The 19,793-nt window shown below is 37.9% G+C and overlaps 1 protein-coding gene across 20 annotated transcripts in view; it reads right to left on the reverse strand.

The window, feature by feature from the left end:
• Positions 1-19,793, reverse strand: part of CCDC146 (coiled-coil domain containing 146) — a 245,750-nt gene that overhangs the window by 199,244 nt on the left and 26,713 nt on the right. For 9 of the 20 annotated variants that reach the window (XM_045387553.2, XM_074035689.1, XM_065541038.1 and 6 more), the window contains exon 2: positions 4,310-4,476. The exons of 8 other annotated variants lie outside the window; for them this stretch is intronic. In XM_045387553.2, coding sequence (XP_045243488.1) covers positions 4,310-4,465 — 156 coding nt within the window. In that variant the 5' untranslated portion in view covers positions 4,466-4,476. Of the gene's footprint in view, positions 1-202; positions 283-4,309; positions 4,477-19,793 lie in introns of those variants that run through there. 3 more of the 20 variants (XM_074035690.1, XM_074035687.1, XM_065541036.1) reach the window with 1 other exon arrangement.

Below are 19,793 nucleotides of genomic sequence, written 5' to 3' on the forward strand. Positions count from 1 at the left end.
TGTTGTGATTTTTACTGTTATGGCTTTATAAATTGGTCTTAAGGTCTCTCTGTGAAGAGTGGCCATAAGCCAAGATAGCTGCTCTTTAGAAGAGCCCTGATGGACAGGGCGTCAGGTTCCTGTGTGTCAGTCATGTGAGACACAATGACAACAATGAAAAGGTGAAATCAAACGCATGAAACAGAAGAAATTTTTTACTTACAGATCTGACAGCTTAGGGGTGCTGATGGGGAGCGCAGATAAGTCTGGAGGTGGCAGGGAGCTCAGCAGTGGGTGGGGAGTGAGAGAGCAGCTGTGGAACCTCACCTTTATTAAGGTATATGGGTATTATCACTCTGGTCTTCTCACAGGAGTTGTGGATTGGCTGATTTAAGGAAAACACGCCAGAAGGGGGAAACTTATTTAGATGACTCTGGTGTTGACCATTAAGTTTATTATGGTTAGCAGCTGTGGGGTGTTTTGGGTTTGGGATTAGCAGGATGAGAAACAAGTGGGCTATATCTCAACCACGTGGGGATGAGTTATTTTAACTAGTACAAAGATTGGGTATGATTGGGTTTCAAACAACTTATGTCAGACCTAAGAATGCATGAGTTTATATCATAAGTGTATGTTGATTCAATGTCTTTGGTAGCTACTGCTGTATCAAACAAATTTATGACACAAGTTTAGCCTTATTTTTGATTTGATTATTAAAGGTAGTGGTGAAGTAGAAATCCTAATGCAAAGTTGGACATATGATGGATTTTAACAGAAATGTGAGCCCTTCACTTGAAATATTAAGATTAGAGGAAGGAAATCATGGTTTTAAAAATATAAAGATAAGCATTTCTTTTTCTCCATAGCCTTGCCAGCATCCGTTGTTTTTGACTTTTTAATAATAGCCATTTTGACTGGTGTGAGATAATATCTCATTGTGGTTTTGACTTGTGTTTCTCTGATAGTGATGCTGAGCATTTTTTCCTACTTTTGTTGGCCACATGTATGTCTTCTTTTAAGAAATGTCTATCCATGTCCTTTGTCCTTTTTTTAAACGGGGTTATTTGTTTTTTGCTTGTTGATTTGTCTAAGTTCCTTATAGATTCCAGATATCAGACCTTTGTCAGATGCAGAGTTTGCAAATATTTTCTCCCATTCTATAGTCTGTTTACTCTGTTGATAGTTTCTTTTACTGTGAAGAGGCTCTTTAGTTTAGTTCAGCCACTGTGGAAAGCAGTTTGGAGATTTCTCAAATAACTTAGAGCTACCATTCAACCCAGCAATCCCATTACTGGGTATAAAACCAAAGGAAAATAGATCGTTATACCAAAAAGACACATGCACTCATACATTCATTCATCACCACACTATTAATAACAAAGATGTGGAATTAATCTAGCTGCCCATCAGTGGTGGATTGGATAAAGAAAGTGTGTTTTATATATATATATATATATATACCACAGAATACTATGCAACCATATAGGAGGATGAAATCATGTCCTTCACAGAGACATAGAAGGAGCTGGAGACCATAATCCTGAGTGAATTAATGCAGGAAAAGAAAACCAGACACTGCATATTCTCATTTATAAGTAGGAGCTATACATTGAGCACACATGGATATAAACATGAGAATAACAGACACTGCAGACTACTAGAGAGTGGAGGGAGGAAGGGGAGTATGGGTTGAAAAACTACCTACCGGGTACTATGCTTACCACCTGAATGCAATATGCCCATGTACCAAACCTGCACATGTATGCCCTGTATCTCAAATAAAAGATTTAAAAATATATAAAGATAGGTGTAGAAATGGATTTAAATTTGTGTGGATATAAATATTCATAAATCTATTTTCTAGCTCTGTCCACTGACAGGGGCTAGAAGCTATGACATTCTAGGAGCAATGACCATACTCAGCATTAATATCTTAGTTTCCAAATATCATTCTCCAGTAAAAGGAACTAGGGATCCTCGAAGAAATGACTGGAGCAAAGAAAATACAAGATGAGCCCAGAACACATTCTTGTGCCAGAAAGGAAGTGCAGAAGGAATCACAGGAGCATATCAGAAGGACAAGTAAGCCTACCTGAAGGGTGTACACTGGCCAAATGTGGGACAATCAGAGCATGAAAAGGAATGACAGTGAGAAACCATAAGTCCACACTGATAAACAGATGAAAAAATAAGGAAAGAAGAGAAAGTTCTTCCTCATAGTAGAAAGCCACCTAACAAATACAGAAGAAATGATGGAATTAGAAAATCACCATTTGACAACCATCATAACAAAAGTTGATTTGGGTAAGTATCACCAATAAATCCCAAGCTAGTAGGTGAAAATGTTAAGAGGAGTAAGACAACTACATAGTCTCAGAGTATCTCTTCTTGAGGTGCTTATTAATTTCAAATAGAAAAATAAATAAATAAAAGAGAAATCTGGAAGTCACCACCTTAACCAAGTGATCAAGATGAACAAGTCTAGCAGTGGGACAAGGCACATCATGTGTTCCCGGTAGAAGACACTTGAGAAGAATACAACATTGTGTCTTTATATTTTCACCAAAAATACATAACTTGAATCTAATAATGAGAAAATGGGAAAAATCCAAATTGAAAAAAAAATCACAAAATAAACAACCTCTTCTCTTCAAAGTGTCAATATCATGAAAACTAAAGAAATCCTGAAGAATTGTTCCAGATTAAAGGAGACTAAAGAGATGACTACTGAATGCAATACATAATCTGGAATTTTCTTTTGCTATAAAGAACATTATTGGGACAACTGGCAAGACCTGAATAAGGTATGTAGATTAGAAAATGGTATTATATCAGTGTTAATTTCCTGATATTATTGTACTATGATTAAGAGAATGAATATATTTTTAGGAAACACAGTGATGCATTTAGGTGTAAAGGGGCATCGTGTCTTCAGAGAGAGAGAAAGAGAGAGGTTGAGAGAACAAGAAGATAGAAAGAAAAGGATAAAGCAAATGTGGTAAGATGTTAACATCTGAGAAATCTGGGTTTAAGTTCCAAAGTAACTATGGAAATTCTTTGCACTATTCTTGCAATGGTCCTGTATATCTGAAATTATGTCAAAATAAAAGAAAAAGTCAAAACTGTAGAAAAAGTGAACACTTTAGCAATTTAGATCCTGTACACACATATATAACACAATTTTTTTTTTTTTTTTTTTTTTTTTTTGAGATGGAGTCTTGTTCTGTCACTCAGGCTGGAGTGCAGTGGCGCTATTTCGGCTCACTGCAAGCTCTGCCTTCCAGGTTCACGCCATTCTCCTGCTTCAGCCTACTAAGTAGCTGGGACTACAGGTGCCAGCCACCCAGCCCACACATTTTTTGTATTTTTACTAGAGACGGGGTTTCACTGTGTTAGCCAGAATGGTCTCGATCTGACCGCGTGATCCACCCGCCTCAGGGTCCCAAAGTGCTGGGATTACAGCACTATTATTTTAAAATAATAAATAGTGGGATTATTTTAAAATAATAGTGTTATGGATTACGGGCCATAACACTATTATTTTAAAAATTACTTTTTTATTGCATTCTGTTCCAATTTGGTTTTGCTTCTTGGTTTTGAATAAATTCTGTTTTTGCTTTAAGACTTTTTAAACTTATTTTTTACTATGATTATCAAATTTCTTAGAATGTTTTATTCAGTTATATAAAGTTTGTCATCTGAAATTCCAATGTCCTTTAAATCATTTTCTAAAGTATAGCTGTCAGGCATGACCAGGTAACAGTTGAATATGTAGTCAGCCATTACTTAAAAAAATAAAAAAAAAACACTCCCCATATATGGGTATTTCCTAAACGTTCATCTTGCTTTTTAAAGTTCACATAATGAGAATATATAATTCATCATATTCCCCTTTTTGCTTATTTGCTGATAGAAAACAGCAGATTTCAGTGCTCCATTGCAGTGACTATAGTTAGTTAGGTAAATATATATTCTTTCTATCATATGACAAGATCTTTTCATTGTATGGAAGTAAATGTAGTATATGCAATAATAAAAGAAATCTTCATTTCAGGTACCAACCCAAGAAATGTATGTAACTGACTGAATATATATGCTAATACTTATGCTACGAAAGTATCAGAACCTACACTACTGCATTGGCTCAGAATTACATGATAAATTTTTGGAAGAAAAGGCAGGGACGATTTTGTTTTAGTGTATCAAGTTGTAAATATCACCTACAGGATATATGTAATAAAGAATTTTGATAATGATATTGGCTTCATTTGAATTTTTAAGTACATGTTGAGTTGGGTTTTACTGCAGTAACGTATAAAGAAAAATATACCTCATGCAGAAAAATGAAAGCTGGAGTTTCAGATAAATCAACAAACCGCTCATCTTGAATGTTAATTGTGGGCACTATGGCATAAATGGGCTCTTGATCCTTTTCATCTTTCTCCTCTTCCTCTTCTTTTTCTGTGTCTGTGCTACTGTCTTCCATTTTTCACGATTCTAAAATAAAATTAATCCACATGTGGCTATTTAGGAGTGTCTTCACTTATAAAGTAAAATTAATGGAAAATAATAAAAATAAGCAAAAAAATGGAATAAGCTATTCTTCAATGAAACTACAAATCAGGAAACTATAATCTCATTGTAAAAGACTGCTTTTTTGCAAAGATACTCTCTACTGTTGCATTCAAATCAATCATTCTTATTTTTAAAAGTATGCTACTGTTGCAATAATTGGAAAATAAAATATATACGAATTATAATGAGAATGCAAGTCAATATCAGCCTAGACATTTATGCAACAAGAAGTCAGAAACCTCTCCAGCTATCCTATTATCAGAAAGCAAAGTGTGCTTTCTGATACCTCTATAATCTATACCTTGTACATATTTCTGTAGAAAAGTGCTTAAAATACTGTATTGTAATTTACTATTTTTCATATTGTCTACCTTATTGGACTTCTTAGAACAGAAATTATATTCTTATTTACCCATTTACCTTCAACACCTCACAAATAACATACTTAGAATGTGTGCTAAAAATAATTGCCAATGGGACAAACAAGTTCTGCTCTTCTTCTAATGTTCAAAGAATATTACAATTGCAAAAGTTTACTTGAATTTTCAGAAATAAAATGCTTAATACTAAATCAATGCAGTAACAATAATTCATTCACTCCTTATTGGAAAGTTAGTTTGTCCAAAACCGAAGTCCCACAGGAGCAAAACTGAGGTTCTTCTGTAATTGCTGTGGGCAACTGCTAACACCAGCTTCAGAAATTTTTCTTCCTCAAATCATATTGGCAGGGTGACCTACATAATTTGCAGGACCCAGTACAAAAAAACAAATGTGGGATTCCTTGTCAAAATGTCAGAAAAATGTCCTCTGAAAGTTACTAATATATAAAAAGTTTTCCCTTTAAAAATATTTTATTACTTATAAAATGTGATGGGGTAATAGCAATACATGAATAGCAACAAAAACTAAGTGAATAGCAATGAATCCTAAGAAAATATTTTTGATGTCACAATTTTATATAATAAAATAACAATAATATCTTGATTGATCATAAGATTTTTCTGGCTCACTTTTCTGCAAATTAATTTACTAGATCATCAAAATTTATACTCATTGTAATTTCATTTTTAATTGATCAAACTGAAAGTGATGTGAGTTGCTCTTGGGAAATGCAAGATCATACATAATTTTTGGCAATTTTTAATTTGAGAAGAATCTTCCTGCTCATGTATCTTTCACTGAAGTTTATAAGAATATTTATAGGCTGTGATAACATTTAGATAAATTTCTGATATATCATTTCAAAATATAACCGTTTGAGCTGATGATTCTTATAGAACAAGTTTCTAAAAAGATTTAACTCTTTCTAAAAACCAGCTTCCTCTGTGAATTTAATTTTAAATGTAAATTTATTCAACATTCATTTTTTTTAAAATTTATTTATTATTATTATACTTTAAGTTGTAGGGTACATGTGCATAACGTGCAGGTTTGTTACATATGTATACTTGTGCCATGTTGCTGTGCTGCACCCATCAACTCGTCATTTACATCAGGTATAACTCCCAATGCAATCCCTCCCCCCGCCCCCCTCCCCATGATAGGCCCCGGTGTGTGATGTTCCCCTTCCTAAGTCCAAGTGATCTCATTGTTCAGTTCCCACCTATGAGTGAGAACATGCGGTGTTTGGTTTTCTGTTCTTGTGATAGTTTGCTAAGAATGATGGTTTCCAGCTGCATCCATGTCCCTACAAAGGACACAAACTCATCCTTTTTGATGGCTGCTTAGTATTCCATGGTGTATATGTGCCACATTTTCTTAATCCAATCTGTCACTGATGGACATTTGGGTTGATTCCAAGTCTTTGCTATTGTGAATAGTGCTGCAATAAACATACGTGTGCATGTGTCTTTATAGCAGCATAATTTATAATCCTTTGGGTATATACCCAGTAATGGGATGGCTGGGTCATATGGTACATCTAGTTCTAGATCCTTGAGGAATCGCCATACTGTTTTCCATAATGGTTGAACTAGTTTACAATCCCACCAACAGTGTAAAAGTGTTCCTATTTCTCCACATCCTCTCCAGCACCTGTTGTTTCCTGACTTTTTAATGATCGCCATTCTAACTGGTGTGAGATGGTATCTCATTGTGGTTTTGATTTGCATTTCTCTGATGGCCAGTGATGATGAGCATTTTTTCATGTGTCTGTTGGCTGTATAAATGTCTTCTTTTGAGAAATGTCTGTTCATATCCTTTGCCCACTTTTTGATGGGGTTGTTTGTTTTTTTCTTGTAAATTTGTTTGAGTTCTTTGTAGGTTCTGGATATTAGCCCTTTGTCAGATGAGTAGATTGCAAAAATTTTCTCCCATTCTGTAGGTTGCCTGTTGACTCTGATGGTAGTTTCTTTTGCTGTGCAGAAGCTCTTTAGTTTAATTAGATCCCATTTGTCAATTTTGGCTTTTGCTGCCGTTGCTTTAGGTGTTTTAGACATGAAGTCTTTGCCCATGCCTATGTCCTGAATGGTACTACCTAGGTTTTCCTCTAGGATTTTTATGGTATTAGGTCTAACATTTAAGTCTCTAATCCATCTTGAATTAATTTTCGTATAAGGAGTAAGGAAAGGATCCAGTTTCAGCTTTCTACTTATGGCTAGCCAATTTTCCCAGCACCAATTATTAAATAGGGCATCCTTTCCCCATTTCTTGTTTCTCTCAGGTTTGTCAAAGATCAGATGGCTGTAGATGTGTGGTATTATTTCTGAGGACTCTGTTCTGTTCCATTGGTCTATATCTCTGTTTTGGTACCAGTACCATGCTGTTTTGGTTACTGTAGCCTTGTAGTATAGTTTGAAGTCAGGTAGCGTGATGCCTCCAGCTTTGTTCTTTTGACTTAGGATTGTCTTGGAGATGCGGGCTCTTTTTTGGTTCCATATGAACTTTAAAGCAGTTTTTTCCAATTCTGTGAAGAAACTCATTGGTAGCTTGATGGGGATGGCATTGAATCTATAAATTACCTTGGGCAGTATGGCCATTTTCACTATATTGATTCTTCCTATCCATGAGCATGGTATGTTCTTCCGTTTGTTTGTGTCCTCTTTTATTTCACTGAGCAGTGGTTTGTAGTTCTCCTTGAAGAGGTCCTTTACATCCCTTGTAAGTTGGATTCCTAGGTATTTTATTCTCTTTGAAGCAATTGTGAATGGAAGTTCATTCCTAATTTGGCTCTCTGTTTGTCTGTTACTGGTGTATAAGAATGCTTGTGATTTTTGCACATTAATTTTGTATCCTGAGACTTTGCTGAAGTTGCTTATCAGCTTAAGGAGATTTTGGGCTGAGACAATGGGGTTTTCTAAATATACAATCATGTCATCTGCAAACAGGGACAGTTTGACTTCTTCTTTTCCTAACTGAATACCCTTGATTTCTTTCTCTTGCCTAATTGCCCTAGCCAGAACTTCCAACACTATGTTGAATAGGAGTGGTGAGAGAGGGCATCCCTGTCTTGTGCCAGTTTTCAAAGGGAATTTTTCCAGTTTTTGCCCATTCAGTATGATATTGGCTGTGGGTTTGTCATAAATAGCTCTTATTATTTTGAGGTACGTTCCATCAATACCGAATTTATTGAGCGTTTTTAGCATGAAGGGCTGTTGAATTTTGTCAAAAGCCTTTTCTGCATCTATTGAGATAATCATGTGGTTCTTGTCTTTGGTTCTGTTTATATGCTGGATTATGTTTATTGATTTGCGAATGTTGAACCAGCCTTGCATCCCAGGGATGAAGCCCACTTGATCATGGTGGATAAGCTTTTTGATGTGTTGCTGAATCCGGTTTGCCAGTATTTTATTGAGGATTTTTGCATCGATGTTCATCAGGGATATTGGTCTAAAATTCTCTTTTTTTGTTGTGTCTCTGCCAGGCTTTGGTGTCAGGATGATATTGGCCTCATAAAATGAGTTAGGGAGGATTCCCTCTTTTTCTATTGATTGGAATAGTTTCAGAAGGAATGGTACCAACTCCTCCTTGTACCTCTGGTAGAATTCAGGTGTGAATCCATCTGGTCCTGGACTTTTTTTGGTTGGTAGGCTATTAATTATTGCCTCAATTTCAGAGCCTGCTATTGGTCTATTCAGGGATTCAACTTCTTTCTGGTTTAGTCTTAGAAGAGTGTAAGTGTCCAGGAAATTATCCATTTCTTCTAGATTTTCCAGTTTATTTGCGTAGAGGTGTTTATAGTATTCTCTGATGGTAGTTTGTATTTCTGTGGGGTCGGTGGTGATATCCCCTTTATCATTTTTAATTGCGTCGATTTGATTCTTCTCTCTTTTCTTCTTTATTAGTCTTGCTAGTGGTCTGTCAATTTTGTTGATCTTTTCAAAAAACCAACTCCTGGATTCATTGATTTTTTGGAGAGTTTTTTGTGTCTCTATCTCCTTCAGTTCTGCTCTGATCTTAGTTATTTCTAGCCTTCTGCTAGCTTTTGAATGTGTTTGCTCTTGCTTCTCTAGTTCTTTTAATTGCGATGTTAGAGTGTCAATTTTAGATCTTTCCTGCTTTCTCTTGTGGGCATTTAGTGCTATAAATTTCCCTCTACACACTGCTTTAAATGTGTCCCAGAGATTCTGGTATGTTGTATCTTTGTTCTCATTGGTTTCAAAGAACATCTTTATTTCTGCCTTCATTTCGTTATGTACCCAGTAGTCATTCAGGAGCAGGTTGTTCAGTTTCCATGTAGTTGAGCGGTTTTGATTGAGTTTCTTAGTCCTGAGTTCTAGTTTGATTGCACTGTGGTCTGAGAGACAGTTTGTTATAATTTCTGTTCTTGTACATTTGCTGAGGAGTGCTTTACTTCCAATTACGTGGTCGATTTTGGAGTAAGTACGATGTGGTGCTGAGAAGAATGTATATTCTGTTGATTTGGGGTGGAGTGTTCTACAGATGTCTATTAGGTCTGCTTGCTGCAGAGATGAGTTCAATTCCTGGATATCCTTGTTAACTTTCTGTCTTGTTGATCTGTCTAATGTTGACAGTGGAGTGTTGAAGTCTCCCATTATTATTGTATGGGAGTCTAAGTCTCTTTGTAAGTCTCTAAGGACTTGCTTTATGAATCTGGGTGCTCCTGTATTGGGTGCATATATATTTAGGATAGTTAGCTCTTCCTGTTGAATTGATCCCTTTACCATTATGTAATGGCCTTCTTTGTCTCTTTTGATCTTTGATCGTTTAAAGTCTGTTTTATCAGAGACTAGTATTGCAACCCCCGCTTTTTTTTGTTCTCCATTTGCTTGGTAAATCTTCCTCCATCCCTTTATTTTGAGCCTATGTATGTCTCTGCGTGTGAGATGGGTCTCCTGAATACAGCAGACTGATGGGTCTTGACTCTTTATCCAGTTTGCCAGTCTGTGTCTTTTAATTGGAGCATTTAGTCCATTTACATTTAAGGTTAAGATTGTTATGTGTGAACTTGATCCTGCCATTATGATATTAACTGGTTATTTTGCTCGTTAGTTGATGCAGTTTCTTCCTAGCCTCGATGGTCTTTACATTTTGGCATGTTTTTGCAATGGCTGGTACCGGTTGTTCCTTTCCATGTTTAGTGCTTCCTTCAGGGTCTCTTGTAAGGCAGGCCTAGTGGTGACAAAATCTCTAAGCATTTGCTTATCTGTAAAGGATTTTATTTCTCCTTCACTTATGAAACTTAGTTTGGCTGGATATGAAATTCTGGGTTTAAAATTCTTTTCTTTAAGAATGTTGAATATTGGCCCCCACTCTCTTCTGGCTTGGAGAGTTTCTGCCGAGAGATCTGCTGTTAGTCTGATGGGCTTCCCTTTGTGGGTAACCTGACCTTTCTCTCTGGCTTCCCTTAAGATTTTTTCCTTCATTTCAACTTTGGTGAATCTGGCAATTATGTGTCTTGGAGTTGCTCTTCTCGAGGAGTATCTTTGTGGCGTTCTCTGTATTTCCTGGATTTGAATGTTGGCCTGCCCTACTAGGTTGGGGAAGTTCTCCTGGATGATATCCTGCAGAGTGTTTTCCAACTTGGTTCCATTTTCCCCCTCACTTTCAGGCACCCCAATCAGACGTAGATTTGGTCTTTTTACATAATCCCATACTTCTTGCAGGCTTTGTTCATTTCTTTTTCTTCTTTTTTCTTTTGGTTTCTCTTCTCGCTTCATTTCATTCATTTGATCCTCAATCGCAGATACTCTTTCTTCCAGTTGATCGAGTCGGTTACTGAAGCTTGTGCATTTGTCACGTATTTCTCGTGTCATGGTTTTCATCTCTTTCATTTCGTTTATGACCTTCTCTGCATTAATTACTCTAGCCATCAATTCTTCCACTTTTTTTTCAAGATTTTTAGTTTCTTTGCGCTGGGTACGTAATTCCTCCTTTAGCTCTGAGAAATTTGATGGACTGAAGCCTTCTTCTCTCATCTCGTCAAAGTCATTCTCCGTCCAGCTTTGATCCGTTGCTGGCGATGAGCTGCGCTCCTTTGCCGGGGGAGATGCGCTCTTATTTTTGAATTTCCAGCTTTTCTGCCCTGCTTTTTCCCCATCTTTGTGGTTTTATCTGCCTCTGGTCTTTGATGATGGTGATGTACTGATGGGGTTTTGGTGTAGGTGTTCTTCCTGTTTGATAGTTTTCCTTCTAACAGTCAGGACCCTCAGCTGTAGGTCTGTTGGAGATTGCTTGAGGTCCACTCCAGACCCTGTTTGCCTGGGTATCAGCAGCAGAGGCTGCAGAAGATAGAATATTTCTGAACAGCGAGTGTACCTGTCTGATTCTTGCTTTGGAAGCTTCCTCTCAGGTGTGTACTCCACCCTGTGAGGTGTGGGGTGTCAGACTGCCCCTAGTGGGGGATGTCTCCCAGTTAGGCTACTCAGGGGTCAGGGACCCACTTGAGCAGGGAGTCTGTCCCTTCTCAGATCTCAACCTCCGTGTTGGGAGATCCACTGCTCTCTTCAAAGCTGTCAGACAGAGTCGTTTGCGTCTGCAGAGGTTTCGGCTGCGTTTGTTATTGCCCTGTCCCCAGAGGTGGAGTCTACAGAGACAGGCAGGTTTCCTTGAGCTGCTGTGAGCTCCACCCAGTTCGAGCTTCCCAGCAGCTTTGTTTACCTACTTAAGCCTCAGCAATGGTGGGCGCCCCTCCCCGAGCCTCGCTGCTGCCTTGCCGGTAGATCACAGACTGCTGTGCTAGCAATGAGGGAGGCTCCGTGGGTGTGGGACCCTCCCGGCCAGGTGTGGGATATGATCTCCTGGTGTGCCTGTTTGCTTAAAGCGCAGTATTGGGGTGGGAGTTACCCGATTTTCCAGGTGTTGTGTGTCTCAGTTCCCCTGGCTAGGAAAAGGGATTCCCTTCCCCCTTGCGCTTCCCAGGTGAGGCAATGCCTCGCCCTGCTTCAGCTCTCTCTGGTCGGGCTGCAGCAGCTGACCAGCACCGATCGTCCGGCACTCCCCAGTGAGATGAACCCAGTACCTCAGTTGAAAATGCAGAAATCACTGGTCTTCTGTGTCGCTCGCGCTGGGAGTTGGAGACTGGAGCTGTTCCTTATCGGCCATCTTGCTCCGCCCCCCTCAACATTCATTTTAATGTGTCCTCTAACAATTTTGGTAACTTCTGGAGGTTGTGCAATAATCCAAAAGTGGCTTTATATTTTGTATAAAACACTTGCTTATATGCATTCTATTGTTGTATGTTCCATTACAAAGAAAAAATAAAATAAAAATGGTCTTTCTTGTTCATACTTCATTTATTCAAAGCTTTATAAGCTTTATTCAAGCTTAGAAAAGTATTATTTTCTGTCACATGCAATCATCTTTAATTTCAATTCCTAAACTTATGGATATTTGATTTGCAATATTATAGCAGTTTTCAAAACTGGAGATTTTAAACTCTCTGAATAATTCTAATAACTCCTTGACATGTTTTATTGCAATGTCTGTGTGTTTGCTTTTATTTTGTAATATTTTACTAAAAAAGTTTTCTGCATGAGTGCCAATAGTTTCTTTCCTTATTATATGTGCAAATACCACAGGGACAGGTGCTGGGGACCAGCCTCCCATGGTAGGTTCTAGAACTGTCCCCATGCAGAGCCTCTTCTTTCTGAGGCCATCACTGATGTAGCTGTCCCTATTACTTTTGCTGTCATGTTGCTTCTGCTGCTATTGCTGCCATTGCTTTTGCCAACGTGCACTCAAGTGCTGGCCTGGCTGCCTTGAGACTCTGTGATACCTCAGATTGCTCTGATGCATGCTTTTGAGCACCAGGCCACAGGCCTATTTGCTTGGCACCCACACCCTCTGCTGCAGCCACTGATTCAGGCCTGTGCGTGTGCACACTGCTTCCTGGTCTATCTGTGCTGCTCATGTGAATGTGCGATTGTCCCAACAGACTTTATTTACAAAACTCAAGCTCAAAAATAAAATTTTAAGTATTTAAAAATGGTGACAGCAGAGCATTAAAACAAGTGCAGGGCTCTTCTGAGAGCAGATCTTTGTGTGACTATGTAGGTCATACATCTATGAAGCTGAAGCCGGCCCTGTATATTAGCCATTGATTTGGCCATGTATTCAAGTAGATCCACAGAAGTTTCTAAAAGAACTCTGTCTTAGTCAGCAAGGCCTCCATTGGCCCACTTTGGTGACATTGGGATGACTGCCCTTCTGGAGAGAGAGCGGGTAAAATGCCTCCATTGTATAAGAGAATGCCAATATCATCAGCAGCTCTTTTTGATCTCAGAAATACACGAATCTTCACTAAATCAACAGAATATTATACTTACACTCTTCTCTTGCCAGAGAAGATAACTGCAATTGTAAGATGCTTTTGAAAGATGCATGAACTGCTTTGAAAGATGCTTTTAAGGTCTGAATCTTCTGCTGAATATGTATCCTTTCTCATGTCTATCTTATTGGATTGGCTCTTTCTTGATGACATTGAGCCTCACTCTATAACATGGAAAGCATGTTCTATCATATGAAGCCAGAAGGCTTGGTAGGTTCTGGGTTCTTGAATGTGTTAGTCAGGTGGTCACAGACATATCATTTATTCATTAAATTTACTCCTCTCTAAAATGGGGTAAAATTAGTAAAACAAAACAACAACTAATTTTTATGTTTCAAAAAGATGTGCAGATTAAACATGATAATGCCTCTGGACTTGAGCTTCTACTCTGCTGTCTCTAATTTTCTGCCACAGCCGTAAATTATACATGTACTTGTTTTCCTCTTCCTGCTGCTACAACAATACTTCATAGGTGGTAACATACACTTCCATCAGGAGGCTCCAAATATCTGATTGTCTGTTGTTATGTGATGTTAATAGCCAGTGGTATCATCTGACTTCCCTTCCTTTAACACACGTTCGCTTTTTTCAGTGCCTATAGTGTTTTTTTTTTAATAACTATTATTATTATGACATTACAATACTTTATATTTGCTAAGTAATCACAGTTTATTGCTTAAATCTTCAAGCAGCTAAAAATGGTTTGGCTATATATTTAAATTTGTTTTGTGAATAAACTAAAATATGTATACTCAATCCTTTCGTGGATATTAAACGTGAATGAATATCCCAGAAAAATATTTCCTTCAGAACATTAGGCTATATCTTATTTTTAACCTTTTTATTAAGAAGTGTTTCAAAGGCCGGGCATGGTGACTCATGCCTGTAATCTCAGCACTTTGGGAGACGGAGGCAGGTGGATTACCTGAGGTCAGGAGTTCAAGACTAGCCTGGCCAACATGGTGAAACCCCATCTCTACTAAAAATACCCAAAAAATTAGCCAGGCATGGTGGTGTGCGCCTGTAATCCCAGCTACTTGGGAGGCTGAGGCAGGAGAATCACTTGAACCCCGTGGGTGGTGGTTGCAGTGAGCTGAGATCACATCATTGTACTCCAGCCTGGGAGACACAGCGAGACTCTGTCTCAAAAAAAAAAAAAAAAAAAAAAAAAGAAAGAAAGAAAAGAAAAGTGTTTCAAATATAAACAAAAGTAGTAGATTAGTACAATGAATCCTCACGTACGCATTAATCAGCTTCAACAAATATCAATTCATGAGCAATTTTATCTATAACCCTTCCACTTCCCCTCTTAACTCTCTAGATTATTTTGAAACAAAACTTAGACATTTAGACTTAATAATATATCCTAAAGAACTTTAGAGGAATATACAGAGATAGACCTCATTCCTTTTCATAGCTGCATAGCACTCCTTTGCATAGATGCACCATAGGTTACTCAATTTCCTATTTATAAACATACAGAATGTTTCCAATTTTCTGCTATTTTGAAAGGGTTGCAAAGTATAGTACAGTACATCTATTTATTTTAAAAATATGTATATATGTGTATTTTTTTTTGAGACAGAATCTTGCTCTGTCTCCCAGGCTGGAGTGCAGTGGTGCATTATCCACTCACAATAACCTCTGCCTCCCAGGTTCAAGTGATTCTCCTGCCTCAGCCTCCCGAGTAGCTGGGATTACAGGCGTGTGCCACCACAGCTGGCTAATTTTTGTATTTTTAGGAGAGACGGGGTTTCACCATGTTGGCCAGGCTGGTCTCAAACTCCTGACCTCAGGTGATCCACCTGCCTTGGCCTCCCAAAGTGCCAGGATTACGGGCACGAGCCACCACTCCTGGCCTTGAAATCTTTATAATAAAGATGGTATTAACTTTGAAAACTTAGGTTCAGACAATTTCTCAGAGCACTGCACCTTTAAATATGATACAGCTTCCCTGGGCAACAAATGATAAGTACCATGCTGAATTTGTACAAATTCCTCAGTTTGCTAAAGTTTTCAATCTCTATTATTCTGAAAACATTCTAAATATTTTAGAGCAAGTAAAGTATTTACATAGGGAAGCAACTAAAAGATACTACAAGAGAGTTCTGATCGAGATCATCAGAAAAACTTTAACCTTTAGAATAAAAATACTTAGGCATACATTTAACCAAGGACATGAAAGATCTGTACACTGGAAAATACAGAACTCCAGTGAAAGAAATTAGATGTAAATAAATGGAAAGGTATCCCATGTTATGGTTTAGAAGAATTAATATTGTTAAAATGGTTTTACTACACAAAGCAATCTACAGGTTCAACCTGCAATCTCTATAAAATTCCAAAGGCATTTTTTCACAGGAATAGAAAAAAATCCTAAAATTTATATGGAACCATAAAGGACCCCAAATAGCCAAACCAACTTTGAGCAAGAACAACAATGCTAGAAAAAAATCGCATATTCTGATTTCTAATTGTAGACACAGTTATAGTAATCAAAACAGTATGGTGCTGGCATTAAAAAAAAAAGACCAATGGAACAAAATAGAGAGCCCAGAAATGAACCAATGCATATATAGTCAAGTAATTTTGGGCATGGATGTCAAGAATGCACAACATAGATTCTTCAATACAGGGTGTTAGGGAAACTGGATATCCACATGCCAAAGAATGAAATCAGGCCCTTGTTTTACATCACACACAAAAATTAACTCAAACTAGATTAAAGAATTAAACATGAGATCTGAAAGCATAAAACTCCTAGAAGAAAATATAGGAAAAAGGTCCTTGACATTGGTTTTAGTGATGATATTTTGGGTATGACACCAAAAGCACAGACAACAAAAGGAAAAATAAAGTGAGATGACATCCAACTAAAAAACTTCTGCACGGCAAAAGAAACAATCAACAAAATGAAAAGGCAACCTATGGAATGGGAGGAAATATTTGCAAACTATATATGTGATAAGGGGTTAACATCCAAAACGCACAAGGAACTTATACAACTGAATAGCAACAACTCAAATAATCCCATTAAAAATGGGTAATGGAGCTGAATAGACATTTTCCCAAAGAAAACATAGAAATGGCCAACAAGTACATAAAAAGGTGATCAACATTACCAACCATTGGGGAAATGCAAATCAAAACCACAATAAGATATTGCCTCACACCTGTTAGGATGGCTATAATTGAAAAAACAAAAGATAGTAATTGTTGATGAGTATGTGAAGAAAAAGAAACCCTTGTACACTGTTAGTGGGAATATAAGTTGGTAAAACCATTATAGAAAACAGTATGAAGTTTCCTCAAAAAATTAAAAATAAACCTTCCTTATTATCCAGTAGTTCTTCTGGTTATATATCCAAATGAATTGAAATCAGGATCTCAAAGTGATATTGGCACTCCCACATTCATTTCATCACTATTTACAAAAGCCAAGATATGGAATAAACATAAATTTCCATGGACATATGAATGCACAAAGAAATTGTGATATATGTGTACAATGGAACATTTTACAGCCATAGAAAAAGGAAATTCTGCCATTTGCAACATCATGGATAGAAAATGAAATATTTAGGCAGACAGAGAAATACAAATACTGTATGATCTCACTTATATATGGAACTTAAAGTAGTCAAACTCATAGAAGCAGAGTGGGATGGTGGCTGCCAGGGACTTGGGGTAGGAGAAATTGGGGAGTAATGGTTAAAGAGTACAAAATTTTAGCTATGCAAGATAAATAAGTTTTGAAGATCTACCAGACGGCATAGCGCCTGTAGCTAACAATACTCTTTTGTATACATAAAATTACTAAGAGAGTAGATCTTATGATAAAACAACAACAAAAATAATAACACAGGGGTGGATAAAACTTTGGGAGGTGATAGATATGTTTATGAGATTGATGATGGTTGATGGTTTCATGGGTGTATACTTATCCCCAACCTCATTGAGATGTATACAATAAATATGTACAGTATTTTATACATCAACCATACCTCAATAATGTGTTTTTTTAAAAAGGAAAAGATGAAGAGTGAGTAGTGACAGAAAACACAACAAAGGAAAATATTAAAAAGCCTGTGTGAATTAAAACAAAAAAACCACTAATTAATCTAATTAAATAGGCAAGAAAGGACTTAACCAGGTAACAAAGTTTAATGGATAAAACAATAAACATATGGCCAGGCATGGTGGCTTACTCCTGTAATCTCAGTACTTTGGGAGGCCGAGGCGGGCAGATCACAGGGTCAGAAGTTAGAGACCAGCCTGGCCAACATGGTGAAACCCCGTCTCTACTAAAAACACAAAAATTAGCCAGGCATGGTGGCGGGCGCCTGTAATCCCAGCTACTCATGAGGCTGAGGCGGGAGAATTGCTTGAACCCGGAAGGCAGAGGTTGCAGTGAGTCAAGATAGTGCTACTCCACTGTAGCCTGGGCAACAGAGTGAAACTCTGTCTCAAAAGAAAAAAAAACAAAAAACAAAAAACAATAAATATCCAAAGACAGTTAATATAGGATTGCAAAGCCCATTGTATTAACATTACTATATTGCAGGCAATATGATTGAGAGCTATAAAGAAAATAATAGAATAAAATATATTCTCAGGCTACAGTGGTATAAACAGAGAATGTTTAATATAACACCTTAAATTCCTGGCATAGGAAGAACTACATAGCTGTCAGGTATGGTAATTCTAGAGACTTATATCTCCAGAACGCCTAAATCAATTAAGTAAATATTTATTGAGTTTTCCTATAAAGATAAAGACTTTACAAATATGCAAACAATGTATAATCTGAAGAGAAAGGAAGGCAGGGAAAGAACTAGTTCTCTGTCACATAAGCTGAGGTAAAATAAGCACAAATAAAAAGCAACGTTCTTAGGAAAGTACATAAGGCTGAAAAAGCAACTGGTAGCCTGGAATTTGGGACTTCAACTCTGGGCATTAGGAGCTATGGCGGAATTGTAAAGATATTGCTGACAATGAGAAGAATGGCTTGGAAAAGGTGTGAATTTAGAGGCAAGGAAACAATCTGGAGGCTAGGACCCAGCCACTGTGTTATCGGTAGGAGATAGTGTTGAGCAAGACCAGACAAGGTTCCTGACCTGAGGGGACCCACAGACCGGCAGCAAGACAAGTTAATGAAAAATCACAGACACAGGCCGGATGCGGTGGCTCACGCCTGTAATCCCAGCACTTTGGGAGGCCGAGGCGGGCGGATCATGAGGTAAGGAGATAGAGACCATCCTGGCTAACACGGTGAAACCCCGTCTCTACTAAAAATACAAAAATTAGCGGGGGCACGGTGGCAGGCACCTGTAGCCCCAGCTACTCGGGAGGCTGAGGCAGGAGGATGGCGTGAACCCGGAAAGAAGAGCTTGCAGTGAGCCGAGATCGCGCCACTGCACTCCAGCCTGGGTGACAGAGCGAGAGACTCTGTTTAAAAACAAAAAAAAAAAAATCACAGACATAAAATTCTAAAAGTTTTAACTGAAACTGGTGCTATGATAACTTGAACCACAAAAACAGGGTGGCCACACACTGCACACTTATAGGGAGCACCACCGGCATAGCAAGTTCTGTAGAGAAGCGGCCCCCACTGGAAGGAGGCAAGGCAGTACCACGCGATGCTGTAGGAGTCTGAAGAGAAGAGGATGTGGTCTTAAGGGGATTTTAAGAGAGCAGAGGACATGAATAAGCCAAAATAGGAAGCTTCACAAAGAATAATTAAGCAATCAACATTGCAGGGTACCCCTTGTTTTGTAATACACATCAGTAATTCCTCTTCTTCAAACGAAACATTGGTGATCATCGTTTTGATTTTGAATTCTTAAGGAAAAATTTCTAGATAGATACAAGGAGCATGTGTAAAAATCAAATACTGCATGCTCCAGAGAATGGGGCAGGATGCACAAACAATGTGACTTTTGGACAATAAAATGGAAATGCTTCAAGAAAGCTGCAGCAGAAAATCACACTGTCTTTCGATATTACTCATCGCTGAACAAGCACAGGTTTTGCTCATTTTAGAAACAGCAGGGTGTAATGTAAAGTCGAATATGATTTCTTTCTCTCCTAGCCCCACATAGAACCTGCGTGTTCTTTTTTTGTGACCTGGCTCTTCTGACTGCCCTGAAGATAAGATTGGGTGCTGCTTCCCCCAGCAGCCCATTGCTCTACAAGGTTAATTACAAGATGTTTCTACAAGGTTAATTACAAGATGTTTCTACAGGAACTCAGAGCTGACCCCTTGAAGGAAGGGAGAACTCTGGGGCACTTCCAATGTTTTGTTTTGTTTTGTTTTGTTTTAGTTTCCTAACATGTTAAAAAAAAAAAAAAACAGAATAGTCAAAACTGGGTTACAAAAATTCTGGTATAAAGTTGTATGACAAGTGCCTTCAATTCTGTCAGTGTATCTCTGGTAATTACATGTATATTATCTTTTGGAGATAACATCGAAAGTCTATAAAATCTAAGGCTCATCCTACGGGGCCTCTGG

This window comes from Macaca fascicularis, chromosome 3 (genome assembly GCF_037993035.2).
Source record: "Macaca fascicularis isolate 582-1 chromosome 3, T2T-MFA8v1.1".
NCBI classification, from domain to species: domain Eukaryota; kingdom Metazoa; phylum Chordata; class Mammalia; order Primates; family Cercopithecidae; genus Macaca; species Macaca fascicularis.